This window comes from Psammomys obesus, unplaced genomic scaffold, assembly GCF_907164565.1.
Source record: "Psammomys obesus unplaced genomic scaffold, mPsaObe1.curated_primary_1811, whole genome shotgun sequence".
NCBI classification, from domain to species: Eukaryota; Metazoa; Chordata; class Mammalia; order Rodentia; family Muridae; genus Psammomys; species Psammomys obesus.
Window position 1 is genome coordinate 29,184,241 of NW_026587216.1, and position 26,451 is coordinate 29,210,691.

General features: G+C 40.2%; 1 protein-coding gene across 3 annotated transcripts in view; it reads left to right on the forward strand.

Annotated features, from left to right (window-relative positions):
- The first annotated feature begins 6,495 nt into the window (after positions 1–6,495).
- The window catches only part of Arfgef1 (ADP ribosylation factor guanine nucleotide exchange factor 1), a 95,986-nt gene continuing 76,030 nt past the window's right edge, over positions 6,496–26,451 (forward strand). For 2 of the 3 annotated variants that reach the window (XM_055603175.1, XM_055603176.1), the window contains exons 1-5: positions 6,503–7,019; positions 21,129–21,159; positions 21,747–21,903; positions 23,075–23,221; positions 24,119–24,298. In XM_055603175.1, the coding sequence (XP_055459150.1) occupies positions 6,896–7,019; positions 21,129–21,159; positions 21,747–21,903; positions 23,075–23,221; positions 24,119–24,298 (639 nt within the window). In that variant the 5' untranslated portion in view covers positions 6,503–6,895. Of the gene's footprint in view, positions 7,020–21,128; positions 21,160–21,746; positions 21,904–23,074; positions 23,222–24,118; positions 24,299–26,451 lie in introns of all 3 variants that reach the window. The other variant, XM_055603177.1, reaches the window with a different exon arrangement.

Consider the following 26,451-nt stretch of genomic DNA (forward strand, 5'->3'; position numbering starts at 1 on the left):
TAATAGATCAACTGTGAATAAGGGCACTGTTGCTTCCATTTAACTTGTGTGCTTTTTCTCTCCATTTCTTGCCTTGTTGTACTGGCTAGGACTCCCACTATGGTTGAATAGCTGTCAGGAGATGTGCAGGCATCAATGCCTTGTTTCCAATCTAGCATTCAGTTTATCACTGGCCGTTGTTAGCTTTTTTACAGGTCTCTTTACTCAGGCTGAGGATGTCTGTTTAGAGTTCTCTACTCTCCTCACCCTTTCTCTGTGTGTTTATTGTTTAGTTTACAGTACCAGGGATTGAACCTAGGGAATCATGCATGCAGATCAAGATCAACCACTTAACCACAGCCCCGGCCCTCTCATGGTGAATAGATGTTTTTATCATTTTCCTTTTTGTATTGAGCATGACTTTGTAGATTTTTTGTGAGTCTGTTATGTGTCAATTGTAATCCTTTTTTTTTTTTTTTTTTTTTTAAGAATTAAATCAGCCTGCAGTCTCAGGATGAACCCAAGTGTTTGTAATGTGTTATCAGTTTTATATAGCCCTAAAATTGATTTGCTAGTATTTTATTGAAGGTCTTTGCATCTATGTTCAGGAAGAATATTGGTGTGTAGTCTTTCAAGTACTTTTACCTGGTTTTTGTTGTTGTTGTTGTTTGTGTATGCTGTGAGATTGCGGCACATACCATGGTGTTTGTGTGGTAGCCAGAGTACAACTTTGTAGAGTCTGTTATCTCCTCCTACTTTTATATAAGATCCAAGGATTGAACTCAGCTCTATAGGGTTTGTGTAGCAATCACCTTTACCTGCTAAGCCATCTTGCCTACTGTTTTTTCCTAGGTTTTTTTTTTTTTTTTTTTTTTTCAGGACTATGCTAGTTTCATTACTGAACTGAGAAGTGTGCTTACTCCTCTGAATTGTTTCTTCTTAGTTACTTGACAAAATCCACTCGTAAAACCATCTGGTCTTGGATTTTTATTTCCAGAAGGCTTTAAAAATACAAATTTTATTTTTAAAATGGCAGGCTTTTAGGCATTAAAGTCCACATGGATTAATTTGATTACTTGTTTCATTTTATTTTGGAGTCAGGTCTCACTCCTGGCTGGGCTGGAACTCACAGAGAGCTGCCTGCCTCTACTTCCTGAGTACTGATACCATACTTGGCTAATACAATTAAAAAAAATTCTAGTTTCATCAGAGAGATTAATACTCACCGATCATTAATATTTAACATTTGAGAGCTGGTGAGATGGTTCCTCGGTGAAGGCACTTGCCAACCAAGCCTGACGACCTGAGTTCAATTCCCCCAGAATGCTCATCGTGGGGAGAGGACAGACTCATGAAAATTATCCTCTGATCTTCAGATCTGTGAGAATAACATATATACACACCCCAACGTAATAAAAAGTTTAAAATATTTACCATTTGATTCAATGTACTAGTAGTTGAGGGTAATTTCAAAAGAGGGGGTGTGGTTATGTCTTATGAAATCATACTACTGAAAGGCCATTTTCACATGGATGTATATATGTATATGATTAAGAAGAAACAGGACAAAATAATGGGTAAGAATATGTAGGCACTTTGGCAAGTGATGAATGTATTTATATTTGTTTCTGTCACAGTGTACTGATGAGCTCTAGGCTCAGCGAAGGACCCTGCCTCAATATATACAGTTTAAACTGTGAGGTAGGGGGTGCTTTGAAAAGACTGAAGGGAGGCAATGGTGTCACTAGTAGAAGAAATAAAATTTTAGGGAGTGATAGAATTTTGAGGGGGCTGTGAAGGTTGGGAAAGCTGAGGAAAGTAAACTCTGGGTTGCTGAAATATGAAAAGAGGAACCCAGGAGAGTGAACTTATATGTTTGGATTTATGGTGTGAGAATACAACAGCAGAAGGGGAAATCTGAAGGAACAAGGGCTGAAAAGGCGAGTGCCCACACTTGCAGCTGGGGATAGGTCACAGTGACAATGGGCTGGCTGGTTACAAATATGTGGCTTAGTTTTTTTTTACAGTTTGGACTCTGTGGAGTCTGGCTTCACAAACTGTACTCCTCATTGTTACTTGCCAAATGTCTGGTTTTAGAAATTATATGTTAAGTCTGAGGTTCTTCAGTTTAAAATGAGGGCTAATAATGAAACCTTGATTTGGGTTACTCCATTTTGCCAATCATAATCTTACATAAATATTAACTGTTAATACCACTACTGAAAAATGTCTTGCAAAGGGTGACTGAATATGGCCACCTAAAGCATTCTACACTGGTATGTCATTTTGAACCAAAGGTAATTAGAATACAGTCAAGGAAACCTCTTGCCTCATGCCCCTTATATTTTACTAAAACCAGGACACAAATTTACAAAAGCACCCTCCTCTCTCTAGCCAGAGATTGATTAGTGAAGACAGCTCCACATGCTTATTGCCCTAAAGGCCCTAACAGAGAGGTAAGTCTACATGATAACCCTTACCAAGTAGCCGTTATCTTCTGGTTTCCCCATGTTCACTTCCCAAGTCCACTACTGTAGAAACTCAAAGTTCTTCCTCTTTCTCCGTCCTTGCATACTTGTCTAAAAATGTACTTCAAGATGTCAACCAAGCCCAAGTTCTAGCCAGCCCTACTATTGAGTACCCCATGTGTACCTGCAATAGACATGTTGGTAAACTTGTTTCCTTTCTCTTGTTAACCTGCTATTCAAGCTTGCAGGGCCCTGACCAATAAACACAGGCTGGACAAAGAGTAAATAATGAGTTTTTGTCTTCTACATTAAATCAGGGGTCAGACACAGGATGTTTTGATAGCTGATAGAATTCAGAGATCATGTGAGAGGTTGCTGCTTTTGCAGCCAAGTAAACATGGTATTAAATAATATTGTTCACGCATCAGCCAAATACATTCATCCTTAATTAAAAATGTATTTCAAGTTTTAATTTTCACATATTAGAGATATTTAAAAGAATAGTACTAAGGCATACCAAGTAAAACACTAGATCTCAGTGCAATGCATTTTGTTGCTTTTATTATCTGATATTATTTGACTCTTTAGAACCAAAGTGGAGAATTTTTCAAAACCCTAAAGTAGACAGAATATAGTGAGGTCACGGATATCAGGAAAGTTAATGAGGGGCTATTCAGTGATAAGGTGAGGAACTCAGAAATAGAATTTGGAAGTTTTGAAAACTACAAGGAATACTGAGGGCTTACCTAAATAAGTAATCCAAACACTACAAATAAAAAGCAAAAGGAAATATATAAAGGGAGAAATATCTGTGCACATAGTTTCATGTACAATAACCTAAGCTTGGCAGCGTCTGACTACCTATCAAGAAATGACTTAAAAATAGCATTTTCCCTTTCTCTTCCAAGGATATTGGCCTTATTCTATAATCTAACCCCATTTTTGCTTCAATTAACATCTTAAGTTCTAAGCAGGTGGGAGTGCCCCCTTTCTGAGAGCATTCCCAGTCTATTCCTGCCTCCTGGTGAAGTCCTAGGACCAACAGGGAGGAACTAGAATTACTGTCTGAGAAAGCCTTGCCTTCTGAACAATCGAATCACATTTCTGAAGTGTTTTCTCTTAAAGTTGGACTTGCATACCTTACTCTCATATCTACTCTCACTGCAGTCTAGCTTATCTCTATAAATGGTATTTCAGCCTGGCTCTCACTCGAAACCTAGCATTTCTGAGCACTTTTTCTTTGATGCCCATTTACTAAGGCCTTTCCAATCCACCACCAAAATATATCTTGTCTGCCCATTTTCTTTCATCTCTCAAACCTCCTAGAACTCTTATAAAAATTGGATGAAGTTCCTGACCTGGGCATTCTAGGACTATGCCTGGGACGATTTCAGCCCAGCATGACACGTGTGTCAGACTTGGTTCCAAGACTTGGTGTGGTGGCCATGGATTATAGCATAAGCCATCCTGCACTGCTGTGATGGACTCCATTTGTTCAGTCCACATCCTTGCCAGCCCCCTCCACTTACTACACCATAAAGGTGTTTACAATTTTTATTTGAAAATTTTCTTTGAAATTTTATGCATGTATACACATATCTATTTTTAAATCACCAATTTGATCATCCCCTATTTAAAAATCTTCAGATTTCCATTGCTATAACCCAGACACATAACATAGACAACAAGATTCACATGATTTGCTCTTAACTTCCTCTTGATCCTTCATCCACACATTGTTTTGTTCAAAATGTGCCAAGTGACCTCCACACTAAGGCTTTGCATGGAAAAGTCTTCACTGACTTAGTTTAGCTAATTTCTCCTTTTATCAGGTTCCAGTCTGTCACTTTTTTTTTTTTTTTTTTTCTGGCTAGTTATCCCTTTATCTAAGAGCTAGAGAGATTGCCTGCTGGCACTCTCTTTAATCAAACCTCACACACACTTCGCAATTACATACTCACTAGTCATTAACGCATCTCTACCTACAATATACTGTAAGCTCTACAGGGGAAGATGGCTTGATTGGCTTTGTCGGTCGTCTTTCATTTATCCAAGTTTCTATTGGACAAGTGTATCGTAAGAATTCCGTATGCCAGCAACACAGTAGATGGTAGGCACAGAGAAAATAGATGAGGTCCTTGGTCCCATGAGAAGTAGGCAACCTATAAACAAGCAAGGTGACAAATGATTGTAGGCTGTGACAGTTAAACACACCATGAGCTCTTCAAGGGCAAGGATTTCTCTGTGGCTCATTCTGGACACCATGTCTGCTGCTTAGGATAAAACTAACTGTTAAGCATAACTGATGAGTTTTACTTTGACCATGTAAAACCAAAACAGGTCTTCATAATGGTTTGTTTTGCTTGAAGAGTGATTCAGAGGCCCAGGCTCCTTTTCATCTGCTGTTCTATCTTTACTATGTGGCCACAGACAGAAAAAGAGAACAGAAGGTAGTTTCTGAAAGTTTTCATGTGTTTATGTTTGCTTTAATGAGCTGAGCGCATTGAGTACATCTAGCTGCAGGGGAGGCTAGAGAATGTTAATGCAGCTATGAACTAAGGCAGAACAATAAACTGATTTGCTGACCAGAGAGCACTTTCAGTGGAGCCTGGCTCAATCCTGGCATTATGGAGCAAAGACAAATTAGAAATGGAGTGTGTTCCCCTAATGTATAACAGAGTGTACATTACGTTTGATGTAGGAGGATAATGAATCCCTAATTCCCAAGAATCTAGTGTTTAAGATGAACGTAATGGATTCATGGATTTCTCAGGACAACCACATTTTTAATCTGTCCGTTTTCATTGTACTCCTTCAGATTTTCCATTTTTAGGTTTTTTGGCTTCTCACGTGTCTCAAGTCTCGTTACTTTGCACCGTTTGTATCTTTGGTTTTGGATGGCTGCATTAGGTTAAGCCCACAGATAAAGCAATCTAAAAAAAGGGGACAGCAAAAGACGCATCCCAACGGGCACCCTATGTTGCAGGAAGCGCCATGCGACAGCTGGGAACTTAGAGATGTGACCCCAGATCGCCTTGTCTGCGTATGTTCATGGGATTCTTAACGTTTTCTTCCAGAAGCACTGCAGATCTGTGACTTCTCTGGCATTAAAGCGGGCACAGCACGGTCACGAGTATCTGCCTGTACTTAGAGCTTTTTCCATTCTCAAACTGGTTTTCATATCCTGAGCCGAATCTCAGGATTAATGGCACAGAACCCCAGGGCTCTCTGGAGTGCCTGAGTCAGAAGCACTCACCGTAACTTCGGGGTCAATCAGAAAAGGACGTGAAATCTAGGGCTCACTGATTTATCCCTACGACAGAGATTTAAAAAGTAAAAGCATTCCTGAATCCTCGTCCATTGTTGTTTTTTTTGTTTTTGTTTTTTTTTTTTTTTTCTTCAGCTCACGTTTTGCAAAAAGAGATCCTCCCTGAAGTAATCCAGGGGTCCGTCAAGGGTAGCAATTTCCTACACCTGGGAAGAAAATTCAGAGCCCGTGCGGCAGGCGGAAACCAGGTGCGTCGGAGGGAGTGACGAGAGAGTTCCCGTGGCCCCAGGACCGCGAGGGACTTTGCTCCCAGCTGCCGGCTCTCCAGAAAGTTGGAGAAGCCTGCGTACCGGTAGCCGAGGGTCCTGCCCGCCCGACCCCGGGGGCGCGCGGTGCGCTCGCGTCCCGCATCCCAGCATCCCAGCATCCCGCGGGACCGAAGCCCCCCGGCGCCGCGCCGCGCCGCAGGACGCCCGCCACGCCCCACGCTGCCCTGCAGGCGAACGCGGGAGGCTACGAGTCCCCGCCGGGCCGCCGTAGAGTCGCGGCTCCGGCGGCCGCTCCTCCCGCGCCGCCCTCCGCCCCTTGCCTCCCCGGCGCCGCGGCAGCTCTGGGCTGGCACCAGCGCCGCCGCCGCCGCCGCTTCCTCTCTGCAGCCGTTCGGCCGCTGCGTGACGCGTCGTTTCCTCTCAACATGGCGTCCGGGGCAGGTCGGCGGTGATGGAGGCCGGTCGGCGGCTGCGGCGGGTGCTCGTCCCCACGGTAGCTAGGGCAGCCTCGCGCTCGCCGGGTGTGTGAGGCGCCGCGGACTAGGCCCTCGGCCACCCCGGTGGGGGGAGGACGGCCTCCCGGGCCGGGCTCCGCCGCCACCGCCGCCGCCGCCGCCGCCGGGCCGGAGGGACGAGGGAGGCGGGCGGCCGGGAAGCGACCCCCGGGCCGACAGGCGCCGAGGCCCGACGGGCGCGGCCCCCGAACGGCGGCCCCTGGAGCGTGGCGAGCCTCCCGACGCCCCGCGGCCGCCCCGCGTCGCCGGCCGCTTCCTGGTGGCGCCGCTGCCCTCCACGCCTCCTCGCCCCCGCCGCCACCTCCTCGCCTTTCTCCCTCCCCGCGCCCCTCCTCCGCCTCCCCTCCAGCCGCCGGGACCGCCGCCGCCTTCTCCTTCTCCTCCTCCTCCGCGTCCATGTATGAGGGCAAGAAGACGAAGAACATGTTCCTGACCCGGGCCCTGGAGAAGATTTTGGCCGACAAGGAAGTGAAGAAGGCGCATCACTCCCAGCTGCGCAAAGCGTGCGAGGTGGCTCTAGGTGAGCCGGGAGGAGGCCGCGGGGCGCGGGGGAGGCCAGCCGCCCGAGGTGGGCTGGCTCGGCTCGGCTGGCGACTCGTTCTGGGGACCCCGGGCAGTCCCCTGCCGCCCGGCTGGAGTTGACAGCAACTCGGCTGGAGGACGCGGGGCAGCGGCTGGGTGGAGGAGGAAGGGCAGCCAGCCGGGGGTCCCCGGGAACTCGAGCTGGTTAAGGATCGCGGGGCGCCTGGGGTTTGTTTGAGCGTTCCACCGGGCAGAAATGGGGGTTGGAGGATTGTTGGGCGTCCCTTGCGGTGCGGACCGAATGTCATCCTTTGTGATGGAGCAGAAGATGAGGCTGTTGTTTATTAGCTTAGAAATTGAGGTGGGGCCGATATGACAAGATTGGATGTGTGTAGGGGGAGGGTTCCGATTGTAATTACAGTAACTTTATCCTTTGGCGTGCTACTTTGGGAAGAAAGACTGAAGTTGTTCCCATGTTGACAGTTTCGAGAAAGGGGGTTGCAAGAGGCGCCTCGAGTTTGCCATCTCTCTTCCCCAGCTACAGGAAAAAGAGTAGTAAATGTAGCCTACTGGGCTGACCTGGAAGAACAAGACCAGAGGTTAAGGGGTGGCGGTGGCGGCGCTGGTGGCGGTGTGGAATTGGGGAAGGAAAGAACCTTTAGATAAACTGGCTTTAGGTAACAGGGAAAGGGGTGTGTGTGGAATGAGAGAAATGAAAAAGACAATGACACCCACCAGCCACATGTCTGGACAGTGGCAGCTGCTCTCAAGCCTCAATTGTGATTTATAGTTCAGACAGAAGAGATCTAGTGTAATGAAGCCAGAGCAGGGAAAATCCAAACAATACATACTACCGTTGTAGGCAGATAACAAATTGTTTATGGCCGGCCATTGGTAGGTCTGGTGCATCCATCAATGAGGAAATTGTTAAGGGAGAAGCCAGGACATTTCACACAGAGATGAAATTCGGGGTGCTTACCCTTTTGTTTTATAACCCTGGACGAGAGCAGCTCATATTTGCAAGAAATGAAGTGGGTTTTGAAAAAACATTTTTGAAAGGGGACAAACTATAACTTTATGCTAAAGTAAGGGGTCAAGACAGCTTAAAAACAACTTTGCATATAAGGCTTGAATCTGTGGAATACTCCCATTTAACTTGTTGTATATGTAGCTTCCCCCTCTTTTTCGAATCCTTAAAATTGGTAATATGAAAAGTATCAAATGGATTTTTTAAACAGTACATTTTGTTGTTTGTTTTTTAGTGTAGCAGTATAGTGGATGTTAGTTTTTCTGCCCCCTTCATTGGGCATAAAGTTCCCATTTTATTACTCTTGTAACTAAAAATAGTTTCCAGGTGAATGAGGAGACTGGTGTATAGTTGCAAAAACTGCATTGATATTTGGGTCCTGAAAGGAATCATTAATTGGAATGATTTGAATGGTTTTAGGATTTTTAAAAGAGTTGCTCTCTGTATAGTTATCAGTAACTTGGCAGGGTAAAGAACATATGAAATTCAAATTAAATCTTTAGTATTTAAGAACTAAGATTTGCTGTATTAAAGTGTGTGTGTGTGTGTGTGTGCGTGCGCAATTTTTTCTTTTTCTTTTGTGTGTGTGGGGGGGTGGGGGTCATTGGGGCATGCATGCAGACAGGTTCCAAGTTGCCCAGGCTGGCCTAACATTCCTTTGTAGCTGAGGACAACTTGAACTTTCTCGAACCACCTGGCTCTACCTATTGAATTCTGGGATTGCAGACACATAATACCTCCATGCCATGTTTTAGAGGTGCAACGCAGGCAATGGAACCTTTGATAGGCAAGCACTTTACCAATTTGAACTATATCCACAGCCCAGAATATATTTTCAATATGTTAAAGCATAAAGATTTTAAGTGTTATCTACTTTTTCCTTTTCTAAATACTAACATAAACAATACAGATTAGTGAAAGCTTGTTGGAATGAGAGTCTGGGATCCTGGGTTTAAGACCTACTTTTGTTACATTGCAGTATTACTGTGCTTGGGCTTTCTCGGTAAAGTTAAGAGTACTGAGCTCAGTGAATGCCCTCTTCTGTTAACTTGTGCATTTAGTATTCTTGCCACTCTTGATTGCCGTTTGGAAAGTCTATAACTTCCTTAACTGAATCCTTGGCATTTCTAGGCGTAGGAATTCTTGACTCTGTGTGCACCAACTGTGTCATGGTTCTTTAAATCAGATTTTGCCAGCTAATGAGCCCCTGAGTACCTTCTTTACAAATTTTTTTTTTAAATACAAAAAGCATTATCCCATTACATTTTGCCCTCTATAAAGTACTTTCAGTATGCAATCTCATGGTATAGAATCCCTGATGGATTTTTTTCCAGTCATCTATCAATACTAAGTTTGGGATAACCACTATATATCCCTGGCTGACTTGGAACTCTGTAGACCAGGCTACGCTTGAACTGTAGAACTTGTAGGAATCCTCCTGCCTGTGGCTCCTAGGTACTGGATTACTGGTATGTGCTACCATCACAGGTGTGTGTGGTTCTTGTTAGTATATATCATTCTCTTCTTCAGATGTTATTGAGCACTTAACAGAGCTGAAAGGAGATGCATAGTCAGCAAGAAAACGTAGGATACACCACACTTTGAACCTTTTATTGGAATTGTTTGAAAATAATTTTATTAGCATTTAAGTAGAATTCAGATTATTGGCATTTGTAATATTCATCTGTCTTTTATTATATTGACCAATTAAATTTTTATAAATAATACTCATAAAATTATAGCTTATTAGGAATTCTTAAGAATACTATATTTTGACTAAAAATAAAAGTTTTTGTAAACAGCCGATAGAGCCAGGTTCAGTGACTGATGCCTGTAACTCCAGTGGTAGAGAGGATAGATTGCCATGAGTGGTTCCAGGCCCATTTTGGTTGGGTTTCATAGCAAAACCCTTTTCTGCTCTCAAAGATACTACATAAAGGAACTTTTATTTTACATACGGCAATAAATCTTTAAAGGGTATATAATTATTTAAAGTTTATTTTAAATTTTCTAGCATGTTAGATTTTATTTTAAAGAATGATTTTTAAAAGAGCCTTTTCTTGTTAGATTGGTAGGGAGCCCTTAGGCCCAGGAACAGCTCCAGGTTGCCCTCTCTTGGTACCTGCCCTACTACAGGTCCGTGAAGTGAACATTGAAGGAGGGGTCCTCCGTTGCCCTAGCTTAGTGTGATCCATGCCTGCTCTTGAGACTCCTGCATTAAAAATAGTCTGGCCATCTGCTGGCAGATGAGACAACAGCTGAGCTATTTTTAGTTTCAAAGAATTTAGGATTGTTTCAGGATTGTGCTTGAAGGTGGCATTGTTTATCTTTGGGGAGGTGCAGTTGGGACATACTTCAGCCAGGCTTCTAGGTTCAGGAGTTTATATGATTTTAGGCTGTAAGTAAACTAGTTAACTTCTGCTTTTAGATAGCTGTGAAAATAACCACAGATGTTAGAGTGAAAGTTCATGGTTAGAAACTGAGACTGATACAAAGTAAGAGAGAAGGTTTTTGTTTTGTTATCTGTTTTTTGTTTTGTTTTTCGAAGCAGGGTTTCTCTGCATAGTCCTGGCTGTCCTGGACTCACTTTGTAGACCAGGCTAGCCTTGAACTCACAGAGAACCGCCTGCCTCTGCCTCCTTGAGTGCTAGACCAAAGTCATGCGCCACCACCTCTGACAAAGAGAGAAGGTTTTAAGGAAGGAAGATATTTAGAGTCAGTGATAGGGCAGGGAAACTCCTACAGGTATGCAAAAGAATAATAAAGAAGAATCCTTTAGGGAAGTAAATTTATATTGTTCATCATATTGTGATGTGTGTGAGGTGATCCTACTTAGCTTTCTTGTCAGTCTGTTAGCCATAAGTACAGTTTACCCCAGAAATACATACTCTATTTATTTATTTAGACAGGGTCTTACTAGGTAGATTTGATTGGCCTGGTATTAGCTGTGTAGACCAGACTAACCCAAATTGCAGCAGTCTTCCTGCTTCGGCCATCTTAGTGGTGGGATAATAGGTGTGAGCCACCTTGAACTTGTCAGAAATAAGCATTTAATATCATGATGCAATTCTTACAGAACTTCTTTGCGTCTGCCTCACTAACCCACTTTCATGTCAGGTGGTAGTGTTATAAAAGAATATGAGTGGAGGCTGAATTACTTTGTGCTTTTAGTCCTGGTTTTGTGTTATTTTCGCTTACCACCATTTACAAGCATGTGGCATCTCTAAATAACTGCACAAATTCACTTGTGCCAGGATGTAGGTGTGCATGTCCGTGTGTGCTTGCATATGTGGATGCTTAGGCAGTGTTGACTGTCCTTTGTCATCCTCTACCTTGTATTTTCAGACAGGGCCTCCCATTCAACGTAGAAATTACCATCTCTGTAAGCCTGCTAGGGCAGAGTGAGCCCCTTCAGTTTCCCTGTCTACCCACCGCCCAGTCCTGGGATAACATTCATGTCATTGTGCATACCTGGCTTTATATGGGTGCCAGGAATCCAAAATCTGGGTTTTGTGCTTGTGTAGTAAGTACTTTACTCAGTGAGCTGTCTTCTGCCCCCGAGCACATTTAAGATGCAATTTTAATCAGCTAGTAAATCTTCCTTGCTATCTAAAATAAAAGATAGTGTTCAGTACCTGAGCCACAGGAATTTATGAGTTGGTTAGAGACGAAGAATAAAGGGTTACCTAATTTATACTGGTCTTTACGTCCACATTTCAGGTTGGCTTTAAGGACCTGCAATTCAGAATGGCCTTGAATAAGATGTGAAGCCCAAGCTTTAGAGAAACTGACCCAAAAATTTGAGTTGACAAAGTTCAGGTTACATATAACATACATGCATACATACAGTCAACATATAATCTTATTTCTAGTTTGGAAATTTAAATACACATGAACAGTATTAAAATTCTGAAAATTTTTCTAAAGAAACTGGCTGAAAGCTGGGCAGTGTTGGCCAGGAGGCAGAGGCAGGTGGATCCTGAGGAGTTCAAGGCCAACCTGGTCTACAGAGAGTTCCAGGACAGCCAAGGCTACACAGAAAAACCCAGTCTCAAAAAAACAAAACAAACCAACAAAAAACCTGCTGAATTTTATTTAGCTTTTCTAAATTTATTTGGCCTTTTTTTTCAGTCTCTTAATGTAGTTGATGCCTCAAGGACACATGTTCCTTAGGAATTTCTTTGAAACACTGTTGAAGAGAAAAGACAAAGTAGATAACACAATGACTAGAACTACTGCTGAGACAGTTCTTCTGAGTGGTCCTGTGTTTGTTGAGAGAAAACAGTAGTCATGTTTAAAATTATGCATCTGGAAGCAAGGCACGGGATGGAGGTGCATGCTTGTAACCCCAGAACTTGGGAGGTGGATGATCAAGGAGTTTAAGGCTGTCTTAAAAACAAATGGAGTTAGAAACAAATCAAAAACCAACAACAAGGACAGGGGTGGAAGCTCAGTTGATAAGACTGCATGCAGGACTCCCTGAGTTCAGTCTTCACTGTGAATAAACCAGGTGGGGTGTTACAACACCTGTACTCTTAGGACTGAGGAAGTGGAGATCGGAGCAGGAGGTCAAAGCCAGCCTGGGCTACATGAGACCTAGTGTCAAAAAAAGTTTCATGGGAAGACCGGTTTGAAGACTGCTTTGATATCAACTTAATTTCTTTCTTTTTTCCCCCTACCATTTGGTGGGAGATACTACTAGATTGGCTCTCCTGATAACCTTATCTTATAGATAAAATTGTGAGTAAAAAATAGTTTGAGGAAGTGTTTGTCAGGACATTCCTTATGTAATTGAGGAAAGATGACTGACAAAGAAAAATATACAAGTAAATTATTGCTATTTTAAGCAAAAATATTTTTCTTATTCTTTAAAATTTGTTCATTTTTATTTATGTGTATGAGTATTTTGCCTGCATGTCTGTATGTGCCCCACTGGTACCCAAGGAAGTCAGGTGAAATCATCAGATTGCCTTCAATTGGAGTTATAGCCAGTTTCATGGTGCGTGTGGATGATGAGAACCACACCTTGGTCCTCTGAAAGAGCTGCTAATGCTGTTAACTGCCAAGCCATCTCAGCCCCACAGCATACATTCTTTATGACTGTGCTTATAGTCCTGGCTTTTTGAAGGTTGAGGGCATGGGATGATTTGAGCCCTGGAGTTTGAGACTGGGAAATGTATAGCAAGACCTGGTCTCAAAAGTGAAAAGAAACTAGGTGTTCACTCTATTATTTGTGAGATTCTTCCTGTTTTGGGTAGTGCACCTGCACTGGGCTCATGTGAACTTGGTATGCCTTCATGAAAGCTAACATTTTAAAAGGATGAAGATTATTGGAACTACAAATTAGCATCATCATATTGTTATCTGAAGAAACATCTCAGAAGGGTAAAGGCACACAGGAGCTGATTCTCAGGACACTGGAGGGACTAATGATGGAGGTTCAGTCTTCCAGGTAGAGACCTAATGAAATAATAATAGAGGAAAAAGTAAGATGTATGCTTAATATGTTTCAGGTTGCAAAGAGACTTGTGGTGTTGGGGGAAAGAGGAAAGTGAGAAGAGAGCAGATTTGGGTTTTATCAGTGGGAAATTCGGATGACCTTGATCTCCTGATCTTCCCAAATCCCACCTCCCTAGTGTGTGCTACCATGTCTGGCCTCTGGAGAGTTTTGAAACGGGGGTGGGGGTGGGGGGAGAAAAAAAACGCTCCAGGGAGATAAGTTGTTCCCCACCCTTGCTCTTTTGTGGGTTTTGTTTGTTTATTGACACAGTCTCTACTTCTGGACTGTCCTTGAATTTGTGATCCTCCTGCCTTAAGCCTCCCAAGTGCTAGGATTCCATAGGTGTGTCAGCAGGCTTGGCCGAGAAAGTGCGCGCGTGTGTGCGTGTGTTTTGCTGTTTTTGTTTTATAGCAAACATCATTATGTTGCCTTAACCACTCTGGATATCTTGATATATAGCTGGGCTATCCTTGAACTTAGTCCTTACCTCGCCCCCATATGCACCCTTCAGCCAAGTGCTAAGATTACAGACCAAATTGTTTTTGGTTTGTTTTGTTTTTCTGGTTTTTCAAGACAGGCTTTCTCTGTGTAGCCATGGCTGTCCTGGAACTTGCTCTGTAGACCAGGTTGGTCTTGAACTCATAGAGATTTGCCTGCCTCTGCCTCCCTAGTGCTGGGATTGAGTATACTCCACCACCACCTGGCTTAAGTTGATTTCTTAATCTGAATTTTTATTTTTCATATAGAGCAAATATTAGTTATATGATGGGCTCTTCTCTGATTGCCTCATGAATCTGGGAAGTAGTTTAGGTTTTGTAAAAATTAAGTAGAAAATCTGAGAGGTTATTGTAGATTAAATGGAAAAGAGTATGGAGCACAATTATTTAAGTTTGTATTCTCTCTGTTTTGTGTGGCTAATCTATGTAGATAGATAGATAGATAGATAGATAGATAGATAGATAGATAGATAGATAGTACTAACTTGGTCTATATAGGCTGTATTATCTTTTCCTTCAGAAGAAAGTTTTAAACATTTTAGAAATAATTTCTATTATGCTGTAGGAAAGTGTGGAGCTATAATTTTTATTTTAATTTTTAATCCAAATGTTACTTAATCAGCTGTTCACAGCCAGTTCCTATCCAGAATTTTCTAAGAAATGAGATAATAAAAACCTAAGTACCAGGGCTAGAGAGGTGTATCAGCAATTAAGAGCCCTGGCTCTTCCAGAAGATCTGGTTCAGTTCCCAGCAACCACGTGGCAGCTCACAGATGTCTGTAACTCCAGTCCAGGGGATCTGATACCCTCACACAGACATAAATGCAGGCAGAACACCAATCAAGGTATGAAGTGCCAAACACTTTATTTTGATGCATGAGGTTGAACTCAGTCTCATATTTTAGACAGAGGGGAATCTATTGGCTATTTGTTGGAGTCTGTTTATAGTTTCAGTAAAATTGACAATTCACTTTTCACCTTTTCTAAGAGAGGAGGACTGTGATGATGACAGACAGTTCCTACAAAGCTATTTTAAAAAGTAAAACTGAAGAAATACAACCAGCATGTTCTTAATGTGGGGACACCCAGTAAACTTTTTTCTTCTCTTGGTCTTTCTCCTTCCTTCTCCCTTTTCCTTTCTTTGATTTTACAGTGCTGGGATCAAAAACAGGGTCTCATGCCTACCAGGCAAGAGACTGAGCTGCACTCCAGTCACTGTTAGTAAATAAAAATTTAAAAAACATGAGGCTGGGAAGATGGTTCACTTGGTAATGTGCTTGCCTTGCAAGCAATAAAGACTTGTATTTAATCTCAACAGCTTGTGTAAAAATCCCAGTGTGGTAGTACACTCTTGGAATCCCAGCACTAGGGAAGCAGGATGAGGCTCATGGGCTTGCCAGCTTAGTTTAATCTGTGATTTCCAGCTCCTATTGTGAGCCCTGTTGCAAGAAATAAGTGAATGGCCACCAAGAAACAATATTCATGGAGAACTTTTAGTCTTCACACACATGCCTGGGCACAACTTTATTGAAGTATAATTTACATACTGTCAATATTACCTACTAAATGTGTTTACTGAGTTGTGTAGTCACCACCATAATCCAGTTTCAGAATGTTTCTACCAGCCCTGTAAGATCTTAGTGCTATTCCCAGTTAATCTTTGTTGCTTCTCTCAATTCTGTCTCCTAATTCCTAATGTTTTATTTCTAAAAGTGTACTTTCTGAGCATTTTGTACAAATAGTGCCCATTGATGAGGTTTTGTGTCTTTTCACTCAGTATGCTCTTGAAGTATGTACTGATGTTTCATCTCTGCTAAGTGTAGTGGCACACACCTATAATCTTTCAGGAAGGTGAAGCAGAAGAATTGCAAGTTTCAGGCAAGCCTGGGTATATAGCCCATCTCTCAAATACCAACAACAACAAAATACAAACCTCAGTTTTATATTAATGAATAGGAAAATACAGGTTTTTTATTTTAAATACTTGGGGTCCAAAGTTCTCTAGACTTAAGAGTTTTTCAGATTTTGGAATGTTTGCATAGACTCTACTGGACAAGAGTAATTAAGTGCTCTAAAGACTGGGCCTGCCTTTATTTGTGCAGCATGGTGTGCTGTGCCCTCAGAGACCAGAAGAGGGCATCACATCTCCTGGAACTGCAGTTACAGATGGTTGTAAGCCACAATAAAGATGCTGGAGCTGGGACCCTCCACAAGAGCAGCAAGTGTTACTAACCATTGGCACATCTCTCCAGCCCCAGAAATATATTCTTTTAGAAAAATTACACTAATTTCTAAGGCAGTCATAGAACTAATGGCTAATACTGTTTAGTGTATGCTGGTTGTACAGCAATTAAATGCTTACTGGCTTTATCTTCTTTAGTCTTCAGAACTCTCCTGAATGCATAGGTAGTTCAGCTAGTTTCATTTTGTAGACAAAGTAACTGAGTTTGGAGTTTGTATTTAGCCAGGTTGGAATGTGGCTCTGCGTTGTCTTAGGGTTTGTATAGTCCTTACTTTCTGACCTAGAGTGGCAGTCCAGACCTGTAATGTTAACCACTGCATTGTATGTGGGTAAGAGACAAGTTTCAAAAAGAGAAAGAAAGGGACTGTCAGGAAAAGAAAAAGGTTAGGCATTTTGCATGTGTGTACAGATGCATGTCTGCAGTCTTAGCACTTGATGTAACAGGTGTGGGCAGGGGCATCAGGTGTTCAAGGTTGTCCTTAACTACATAATGAATTTGAGGGAGTGTGAGCTACTTGAAGACCTGCCTCAATAAACAAACCAATTGTTACCAACCAAATAAATGAATAAGAAGTCTGGAACTTTACTTCAGAGGTAGAGCACATACCTAGGATGTGTGAAGCTCTGGTTTCAATCCCTAATACTAAAAAGGGAATTTTAAAATGGGAGAAAAAGGATCAAACACACGTAACAGGTAAACATGTGTAAATGTGTACAACATCAGTAGTTAATAGACATTTCCGTAGGACATCAATACTGCTCTGTACATTCTCGGTGAATCTTCACAGTATTTCTTTTCTCTGTGTTTGTGGCAGTGTAAATCCATCACAGGGATGGGGTTTTAATTCCGTATTCCACTTAAGAAAGCAGAGCAGACATTCTTCCATAGTCACAAAAAGTTCTGATAATGCATTTGGCAATTTGAAGAGTTGTTTAAGTTCTCAAGGATTCTGCATAGACTGGCTTTTATTGTGTAGTCCTATTGTGTGTGTGTGCGCGTGTGTGCTTGACAGAGAAAGAAATAGAGACTCGGTGAGTTTAATTAGAGTTGCATGTACATAGGTTAGGAATTATTCACAGGCATGTGGATAACTAACAGCAACACCACAAAGAAAGAATATTTTTACCACCTGTCCGTAGCAGCCATTAACCGCCAGGAGCGCCTCAGGAGTGCTGAAGCCAGATGGATGAGGTTTTCCCTTATCCATGATGGAATGCTGATATACCATGCTTGTGTGGGTCATGTGCAGGTAAGCACAGCTGTCAGGCAGAGTTCTTGAAAGCAACAGCTGTGCCGTAGTTGGAGAGACGGTGCTGCCCAACACTTTTGCCCTGTAGTCTTTGCCCTCGTCTGCCTGCTTTCTGAGTCTGGGTCATTTAGGGCTTACTTTGAGCGCGCTGGCCAGTTCCGAGTGTGCAGTAACTGCTGGCCTCTACCAAAAGAAGTTCTGTCGCCAAAGTAGAGAGCAACAGTATTCTGTGAGCATAAACAGAAATAGTTAGAAAGCAGTATTATGAGGACATGTTCTCTTAGCCAAACGACAACAGTAGCTTCTCTTCCTATCCAGCCTGACCCAGCAAGTCTGATTTTTTTATTAGACTTACAGTATCAGGCATGAGTTTGGCCTGTATAGCAGGCTTCTAATTAAATCAGAAGGTAATTGGTTACCCTCATAACAGTCATACCACAGTATCTGTGAAGCTACATCTGTAGCTTTAACTCCTTCACCTCTTTTGTGTACCACAAAAGGTACTCCCACCCTTTTTCAAATTCATGTTCTCTTTATTTAATTGTGTGTGTATATAGAGAGAGCATATATACATAGGACATATACATACAGACCTATGTATAGTATAGGCATATGTTTTAGGTAGGTAGTTAATAATATTCTTTATGGCTTCTTCAGACAGCCTTATAGTTATTTTACTTTCCTTTTTCCCTTGTGTATTTCTATCTCTTCAATTCTTTTGATGTTTCAATGTTTTTTTTTTTTAACCGTGTCTGTTGTTTGAAGAGCAATTGAATTCCTTTTAAAGTAACCCTGGCAGTGATTTTTCTTCAGTTATCATCTTACAAAGTTAATTTTTTTATTAACTTTTTAAAATGGTTTATTTATTTTTATCTTTATGTGTATTGGTGTTTTGCCAGCATGTATGTCTGTGAAAGGGTATTGGATCTCCTGGAGCTGGAGTTGCAGACATTGGTAAGCTCTCATGTGGTTTCTGGGAACTTTTCTCAGGACCTCTGGAAGAGCAGCCAGTGCTTTTAACTGCTGAGCCATCTCTCCAGCCCATAGGCTCTTAAATATAGGATTTATTTTTCTACTGCAAACAATATGTAGATATGGAAATATGCTACTGACCTAAATGTTAGCCTTTATGGTGTCTCATGACAATTGCTGCCATTCAAATAATTCATTGGTACACAGGGTGCCATTTTTCTGTACCTGTTTCCCCTATTTTTTTCCCTCTTTGCTTCTCTAAAATTTAATTATGATGTACTTTGGCATGTATTTCCTTGTATATATTATTCTTGTTTCCTCAGGTTTAAAATACGTAGTTTTGTATATAGTAGTACATTTTGTGTTTATAGTTACAAAGCCTTATTAGTTATGAAGTCAGTTTTGTAGCTAATAGCTAGTATTATAGCTTATAAAAAAATACAACATGAATTTCAATTACAAAATTGAAAATCAATTTCAAAATACAAAATTTCCTTTGATAAAAGGAAATTTTTTTTAATTTTTTTTTTTTAACATAGAAGGTATGTTCTGGAATCCAAAGTGACACTTTTCTTCCTATGATTTCCTGCAAAATAATTTTGAGAACTGTTGATTAAAATCATTTGTGTTTTATTTTGTTTGAAGAGGGCAAATTAGCAGCATCTCTGGATTTGAGATTGATGCTGATAAGCAACAAGGTGGGATTTTTTTTTCCACCTTCAAATTACTTAGTTTTCATAGCTTTTTTTCTAGCCAATTAAATTGATCACAAACTTGTGTTTCTAAGCAGTTAAGATCTCAGTAAATTAAAAATGGCCTTAGAACCACTCAGCATCAGCCTCTGTCCTGAAGTTAGATGTAGAGCCAAAGGAGAGTTGACTCAGTTAAAGGCACTGACTACTCTTCCAGAGACCCCAGTTCAATTCCCGTCACCCACAGGGCAGCTCACAGCAGTCTGTGACTCCAGGATCTGACATCCTCATGCAGACATACATGCAGGCAAAATACCGATGTGTGTAAAATAAATACATAAATAATTAATTTTTTAAAAAGGAGCCAAAGTAGAAAAGGGCGAGAAACACAGAACAGAACAATTTTAATTTTGTTTCTGTCTTGTGGTTCTCTGTGCATGGTAATATTATTGAATGTCTGCGTACTGTGTGACTGACAGAGCCAGGAGCCAGGAATGTGAGAGGATACTTAGTCACGACTAAGTTATAGTCCTCTTCTCTAAGTGAAATGTTGAACCTTTGTAAAAATCAAATCCTGCCTCTCTCACATTTTGGTACCACTGTTCTACCCATTCCTATGAGTATGACGTTTTTAGACTCCACGTGCAAATGATCACCTGGTATTCATCTTTCTATGCCTGTTCTCTTTCTCTTAAGCATTGTGAAACTTTATTAAGTTGTGTCTTTAGAGTTGCTGGTAATAGTTTTATGCCGCCCCTTCTTTATTCCTACCATTGGTAAAATGGAAAAGCTTTGATCCTCAGAGAACTAGACTGAAATCCTGAATATCAAATGCCTGGCACATAACAGAATATGAGTGAATTGTGTGTATTGTATGAATCAGTACTATAGCAAAGTAATTTCAGCAAGTTACTTTGTACTTAATAAAGTGCTTAGCGATAAAAGGTAGTCAGTAAATAGTATTAAATTTAAAGGTGTTGCATTAACTTTTTCTGAGGAGAGGTTGAACATCTATTTACCCCGATGACAATCGAAAAAAATGATTCTACTCAAGTCCAGTTTGCTGAAGCAGTTAGCCTCCTTGGAGTTACTTACCGGAGCATGGGACAGGATGTGTCATGAAACTAGAAGGCACACGATGAGAAGGAAAGAAAGGATCTTAAAGTAGAGGGGAGAAATAATGGAATATATGTAGCTTGAAAACAGAAGAGAAGCTTTTCTGTGGGAGGAAGAGAACCAGCAAGAAGGTGAAATAGTGAAAGCAGGTACAGAAAAATGGCACAAGGGAAGGGTGATAAGGGAGGAAAAGAAAGTAGCATGAAAATGCCATAATATTACTTTGCATGCTAAATAGAAAGATTAATTTTAATAATTAGGCATGCTTGTTTTGTAGTTTTTTTTTTTTAAACTATAGTCCTAACTAGAAAGATTAGTTACTGTCAACACATATAAGTATTTTTTAAAAAGTTATAATTTTGTTCAGGTAATCTTCCTAAGATGCACAGAGTGATCTATGACATGCACACGCGCGCGCGCACGTGCGCACACACACAGACACACACACACACACAGACACATACACACATACACATGCACACAGACACATGCGCAAAAGAGCAAGAGAGCACATGTACCTTATATATTGTGGCTACAATATTTTGTTCCCAATTAATGTAGTTACTAGGGGGGAAGAGGAATGCTTTGGTAATTCAAATTCGTGGTTGTTGATGCACATTCTTTGTGGTCTGTTATTTTTATACTTAGGTGAAATAAAATTTGAGAACCTGATTTTCTTTTGAATTTGCATCTTTGCTGTTTTGTTTTTAATGTCCCAGGTGAGCTTATGAAGAGTGTAATCAAATTAACTAGTAAACTGCTTTCAGTCCTCCTATGTTAACATATGCTTCTCTTTTTCCCCCTTCACCAGAGGAAATAAAAGTTGAAACTGAGAAACAAAGGTTTGTATTTCTTTTCTTTTATAAAAGTAATTTGCATACTTGTCGGTCTTGGCCAAATAGTAATACAGTCATATTTTTAGCCTTACAGATTTTCTTTATCTTTGTAAATAAAATAAAAATAGTTCTTAAGAAACAACTTTATATAAATTAGATATTTCTGAAACAGCATGAGCTATATTTTAACTTTCTTTTTTGAAGAGTTTAATGTATATTTAGAAAAATTACTAAATTTCTTTGACTGTTTTAACTTCTTTAGAACAGAATGGAAATAATTCAGAAGTAAAGGCATGTAGAAAACCCATGGCTGCTTAATGAAATATTTATATAGTAGATCTATATACTATATTTATATAGTAGATCTGTTCTTTTCTAAAGAAAAGAAAATCCCATTTTGTGTCTGGCAGCTGTGGTCACTGCTGTTTATTCTGAGGCAGATCACTGACTGACCTTTCTTGGCTTTGTTCTCCTTGTGAAATAAAGGAATATAGAAAAGTGGTTGATAAGGTTTCTTTTATGACTGTTTTTTTTTCTCCATGAATTTGTCATCATTAAATAAATGTATTCTATTTAAACTCTTTTTCATTTAGTCCTCCTCATGGAGAAGCAAAAGCTGGATCAAGCACCCTTCCACCAGTGAAATCTAAGACAAATTTTATTGAAGCGGACAAGTACTTCTTGCCCTTTGAGTTGGCATGCCAGTCGAAATGTCCCCGCATAGTTAGTACATCTCTGGATTGTTTGCAGGTGTGTAAAAAATGATATCGAAAGTTGTCTGTTTTCAGTGTATTTTTATACCACTCACAGTTGGTGATTTAGACATGTCCATGAAAGCTTTGAATACTCTTCTTGAGGTAAGAAACAAAATAGTCATTTATATTTTAGGTAAACACTAGCTGCAAAAAGGTGTTTCCAGTTATTAAAAAAAAAACCATTAGCAAAACAAAATCTAAGGTTGTTAAAAATAAATGTTGATTTGCTCTCTTTCCATCAGTGATATAATACTGTTGTATGTTTTGTTTTTTGAGATGAGCACTTAAGATATTCCCTGTGTGGTCTTGAACTCCTAGTTTCAAGTTTCATTCTGTCCCAGCCTCCTAGATAGCCCCACGGGCATGTGCTTAAATCATCGTTTGGAAATGATTTCACTAAATCGCTATTACTTTATAGAATGCAGCATTTTGATACTGACACTGTTTGCTTTCTTACTATTTTGCTCAACCTGTGGCCTTCATTAGTGTCAGAAATAGTCATGTACACAAACACACAGTATCTTAGATATTCTGAGACAAGCTGCGAGCTTTTGGGCGTTTATGTTTGTTTTCAGGAATTAGCACTGTGTACCACATGTTCTAGTAGCCAAGAAAAGATGATTTGTTCTTAAGCTGGGTTAAAGATAAATTCTTCTGTTTTTTTCTGGAAAACTAGCATTATTAATATCTAATGCTTTTCTTTCCCAACCAAAACGGTAGTACAAAATGGATAATTCTGAGATTTTTTTTTTTTCAGCCAGTATTTGGAAACTGGATTTTGTGAAAAATGATGATATAAGTTGGAAAGAGATATGATGTCATTTGAAAGTGTTAAGATAGTCCTCCAAAAACACTATCAGTAAAACTTTGTTTAGATAGAAAGTAGCAAGTAGTTCTGGCATAGCACAGACATGTTCTTAAGGCCTGGTTTTCTGGAAGTATTGCTTAAGCTTAATAGTTTTGTTATTGCTCTGTTTTTGTGATTATTGAAACTACAAATGGTTTTCCAATTTTGTTACACTACAGGAAAAAAGGTATAGTCTTTGGTTTTGATTATACCTTGCTGTTTAAAATTAATGTAGATTCATTCAGGTGTATTTCAATTCATAGTCAGCTAGTGTATTTATTAGTTAGCATGACTTAGTGCTTTATTATATCTATTTCAGAAACTTATTGCTTACGGGCACTTGACTGGCAATGCTCCAGATAGTACGACACCAGGCAAAAAATTAATTGATAGAATTATTGAAACAATATGTGGCTGCTTCCAAGGTCCTCAAACAGATGAAGGAGTTCAGTTGCAGATAATAAAGGTAATTATATAAACACACCCGTGTTGTTTACTATTACACTTTTAATACCAGGATCTTCTTGCCTTGGAAGTATTAGGAGAGGTTATCTTTTGTGCACTCTGGGTCTGGCAGAGACTGTTGGGATAATGTGAGAGCCCACACGAGATTTGTCGTTTTATGCAGGTAGTTCATTAGAAGAAAACTACATTCTCTATCTCTTCTTTGGGCTGTCCCAGTTAGGATTAAATCCTTTGAGTCATCAGGAGTTTTCTGTACCTACCCTGCTTCTTATACATACTCCATCTTTTAAGTTTTAAGATGATTTGTAAAGTTGTGACCTCACTAATGTTTTCTGTATTTTTAGAGCCCATGTAGTCTTGTATCACCATGACTACATGATTTCACCATGTATCACCGAGTGGACTCTTTGTCTACCGGCTTTTGGTAATAGGTATCCACCTATTGAACCTGCATAGAGAAACCCAAGTTTGTGCTATAATGAACCTGGATGATTGAGTTCTTTTAGAGAAAGAACACTGTGTTCTAGTGTTGCAGCCATGGTAGTGGTAGTGTGTGTATATACTGATAGGACACTGTATGAGACACATCTGTGCTTAGTTGTGAGGAAGTGTAAATGCTCTACATTTTAGTAAGTGTCATTGCTAATGACACTCAGCTAAAGGATGTTGTCTTCTCCATTCTGCAGTTCAGAGGCCTATGGGAAAACTACTTTCACAGTAGTGAAAGCCTCAGGTATTTTAATAGTTGGCAACATCTTCCTAGTAGGTAGAAATCTGTATACATTGCTACCTAAAGTGGTCATTGTTTTTGAAAGTTTTAATTTTAAAATGAAAATACGTATTTTTATGCTTGAATTCAGGATGCAGAAGATTCCTTTGTGTTTCTTTCCTCTTAAAGGCTTTACTTACTGCAGTAACGTCACAACACATAGAAATTCATGAAGGAACTGTACTGCAAGCTGTGAGAACATGCTACAATATCTATCTAGCCAGCAAAAATCTCATCAATCAGACAACAGCCAAAGCTACTCTTACTCAGATGCTAAATGTTATCTTTGCACGCATGGAAAACCAAGCAGTGAGTATTGAAAGAGGGTGAGAACATCATAGGCCGCAAGTGAAGTTTGGAGTGGGCAGGGAGGAGGCTGTGTCTTTGTTTGAAGACGTGGGGAATCTGTATTTATTTTATTTTTAGTTTTACTGGCTTGTTTAACTTTCACAAAAAATGTATATGATTGAGTGCATCATGGAAATGTTTGTAAATTGATATTTTTTAACCAAACTTAAGTTTAATAAAGTATAAAGTCAATATAAAACTACCTCATTTGACCTATTGAGGTATTCATTGAACCTTAAAATGAAAGTGCATTTTTATGTTAAATGAGGTATATTAGCATATTTTATTTCTTCAATACAGTAAAGGGCTATGATGTTTCTTTTTTTTTTTTCTTCAGTTTATTTACTTTACATCCCAAGGGTGCCCCTTCCGCCTTTCCTTCCAGTTCCCTCTTTACTCTCCTTTCCCGTTCCCCTCTCCCCTCTTCCCCAGAAAAGGGGAGTGCCCCCCCTCATATCAACCCTTCCCAACACATCAAGTCACATCAGGATTGAGCATATCCTCATCCCCTGAGTATAAGCAAGGCAGGTGCTGCCAGGGGTAAGTGATCCAAAAGGAGGCCATAGAGTCCATGTTAGAAACAGCCCCTCTCCCCACCAGGTGCCCCTGTGAAGGCCAGGCTGCCATTGGCCACATATGTGCAGGGGCCTAGAATGTTTCTTATTCTTAAAACTATTTCAGGTTGGTTGGAAAGAGATTGAGAGATACAGGCATAACTTGGCTTTATATTTGTTTGGGTACATTTTATTGTTTAAGTCTTCATAATTCAAAATCTTTTATTTTGCAGAAAGATTGAAAAAATATTTGAGAGATAATTTCTCTTTCACCATTGGCCTTCTGTTTTTTTTGTTTTGTTTTAAATTTTGTATGTATGTATGTATGTATGTATGTATGTATGTATGTATGTATGTATGTATGTATGTATGTATGTGTGGTGTTTGCTGTTAGGCTCCCAACATGTGTATGTGTAGAGGTTAGACATTGACATCCTGAGTCTTCCTTTATCATTGCTACCTTTTTTTTATTTAAGGTAGGGTGAGCCTCAGAATCTGTTTGTCTTTACTCTCCCAGCACTAGAGTTACAGACACATCACTGCACCTTACTTTTATGTTAGTTCTGAGGACCTAAACTTAGATCCACATGCTTTTATAGCAAGCGCTGTGCCCACTGTGCCATCTTTCAGTCTAACACTGCTTCCCATATTAACAGTATAACCATAACATAGCCATCGAGAGCAGAACTCACTGTGGTATAGAACCGTATTTGGATTTCATCAATCTCGCCAACAATATCTGGTTTCTATTTTAATATCTGACCTAGAATTCCCACATTATATTCAGTTGCCAGGCTTTTGTTTTCTCCATTCTGATATAGTGCCTCAGCCTTTTCTTATTTACCATGATCCTGCTTTGTTTCATTTTTCTCATGATTAGAGTGAGGTTATGCATTTTTTTGCTATAACTGTTTTCTTTCACATACATCACATCAAGAAGATAATGATGATACCTTTTTTGCTGGTGGTATCAACCTTGATCACTTGGTTAAGAATATAATTGTCAGGAGCTGGAGAGACAGTTTAGTTGTTTCAGAGGATCAGTGTTCAATTCCTCGCACCTGTATGTTGCTCACAACTATTTACTACTCTAATTTCAGGGGATCCTATACCTTCTTCTGGCCTCCTTGCTTATGTTGCACAGACATATATACACAAAACACCCAATTACATATGAGTAAAGCTTTAAAAACAATATATGGGGTTGGGGGTCATGGAAAGGCCCTGGAGATAATGGCTCAGAAGTTAAGAGCACTGGCTGCTCTTCCAAAGGTTCTGAGTTCAATTCCCAGTAACCACATGGTGGCTCACAGCCATCTATAATGAGATCTGGTGCCCCCTTCTGGCGTACAGGCAGAACATTGTGTATATAATAAATTAATTTTTAAAAAAAGTTTTGTTTAAATATGTATATGTCTGTCAGGTTCTTCCAGTATGAAGTTTCTTTTGTATTAAGTAGATATCTTGGGAAGTATTTTGAGACTATCCACTACTTTATTTTTCCCTAAGACTCCATTTTAGTATCTTTTTGTAGTAGATCTTGGGAATAATTGTTTCCTT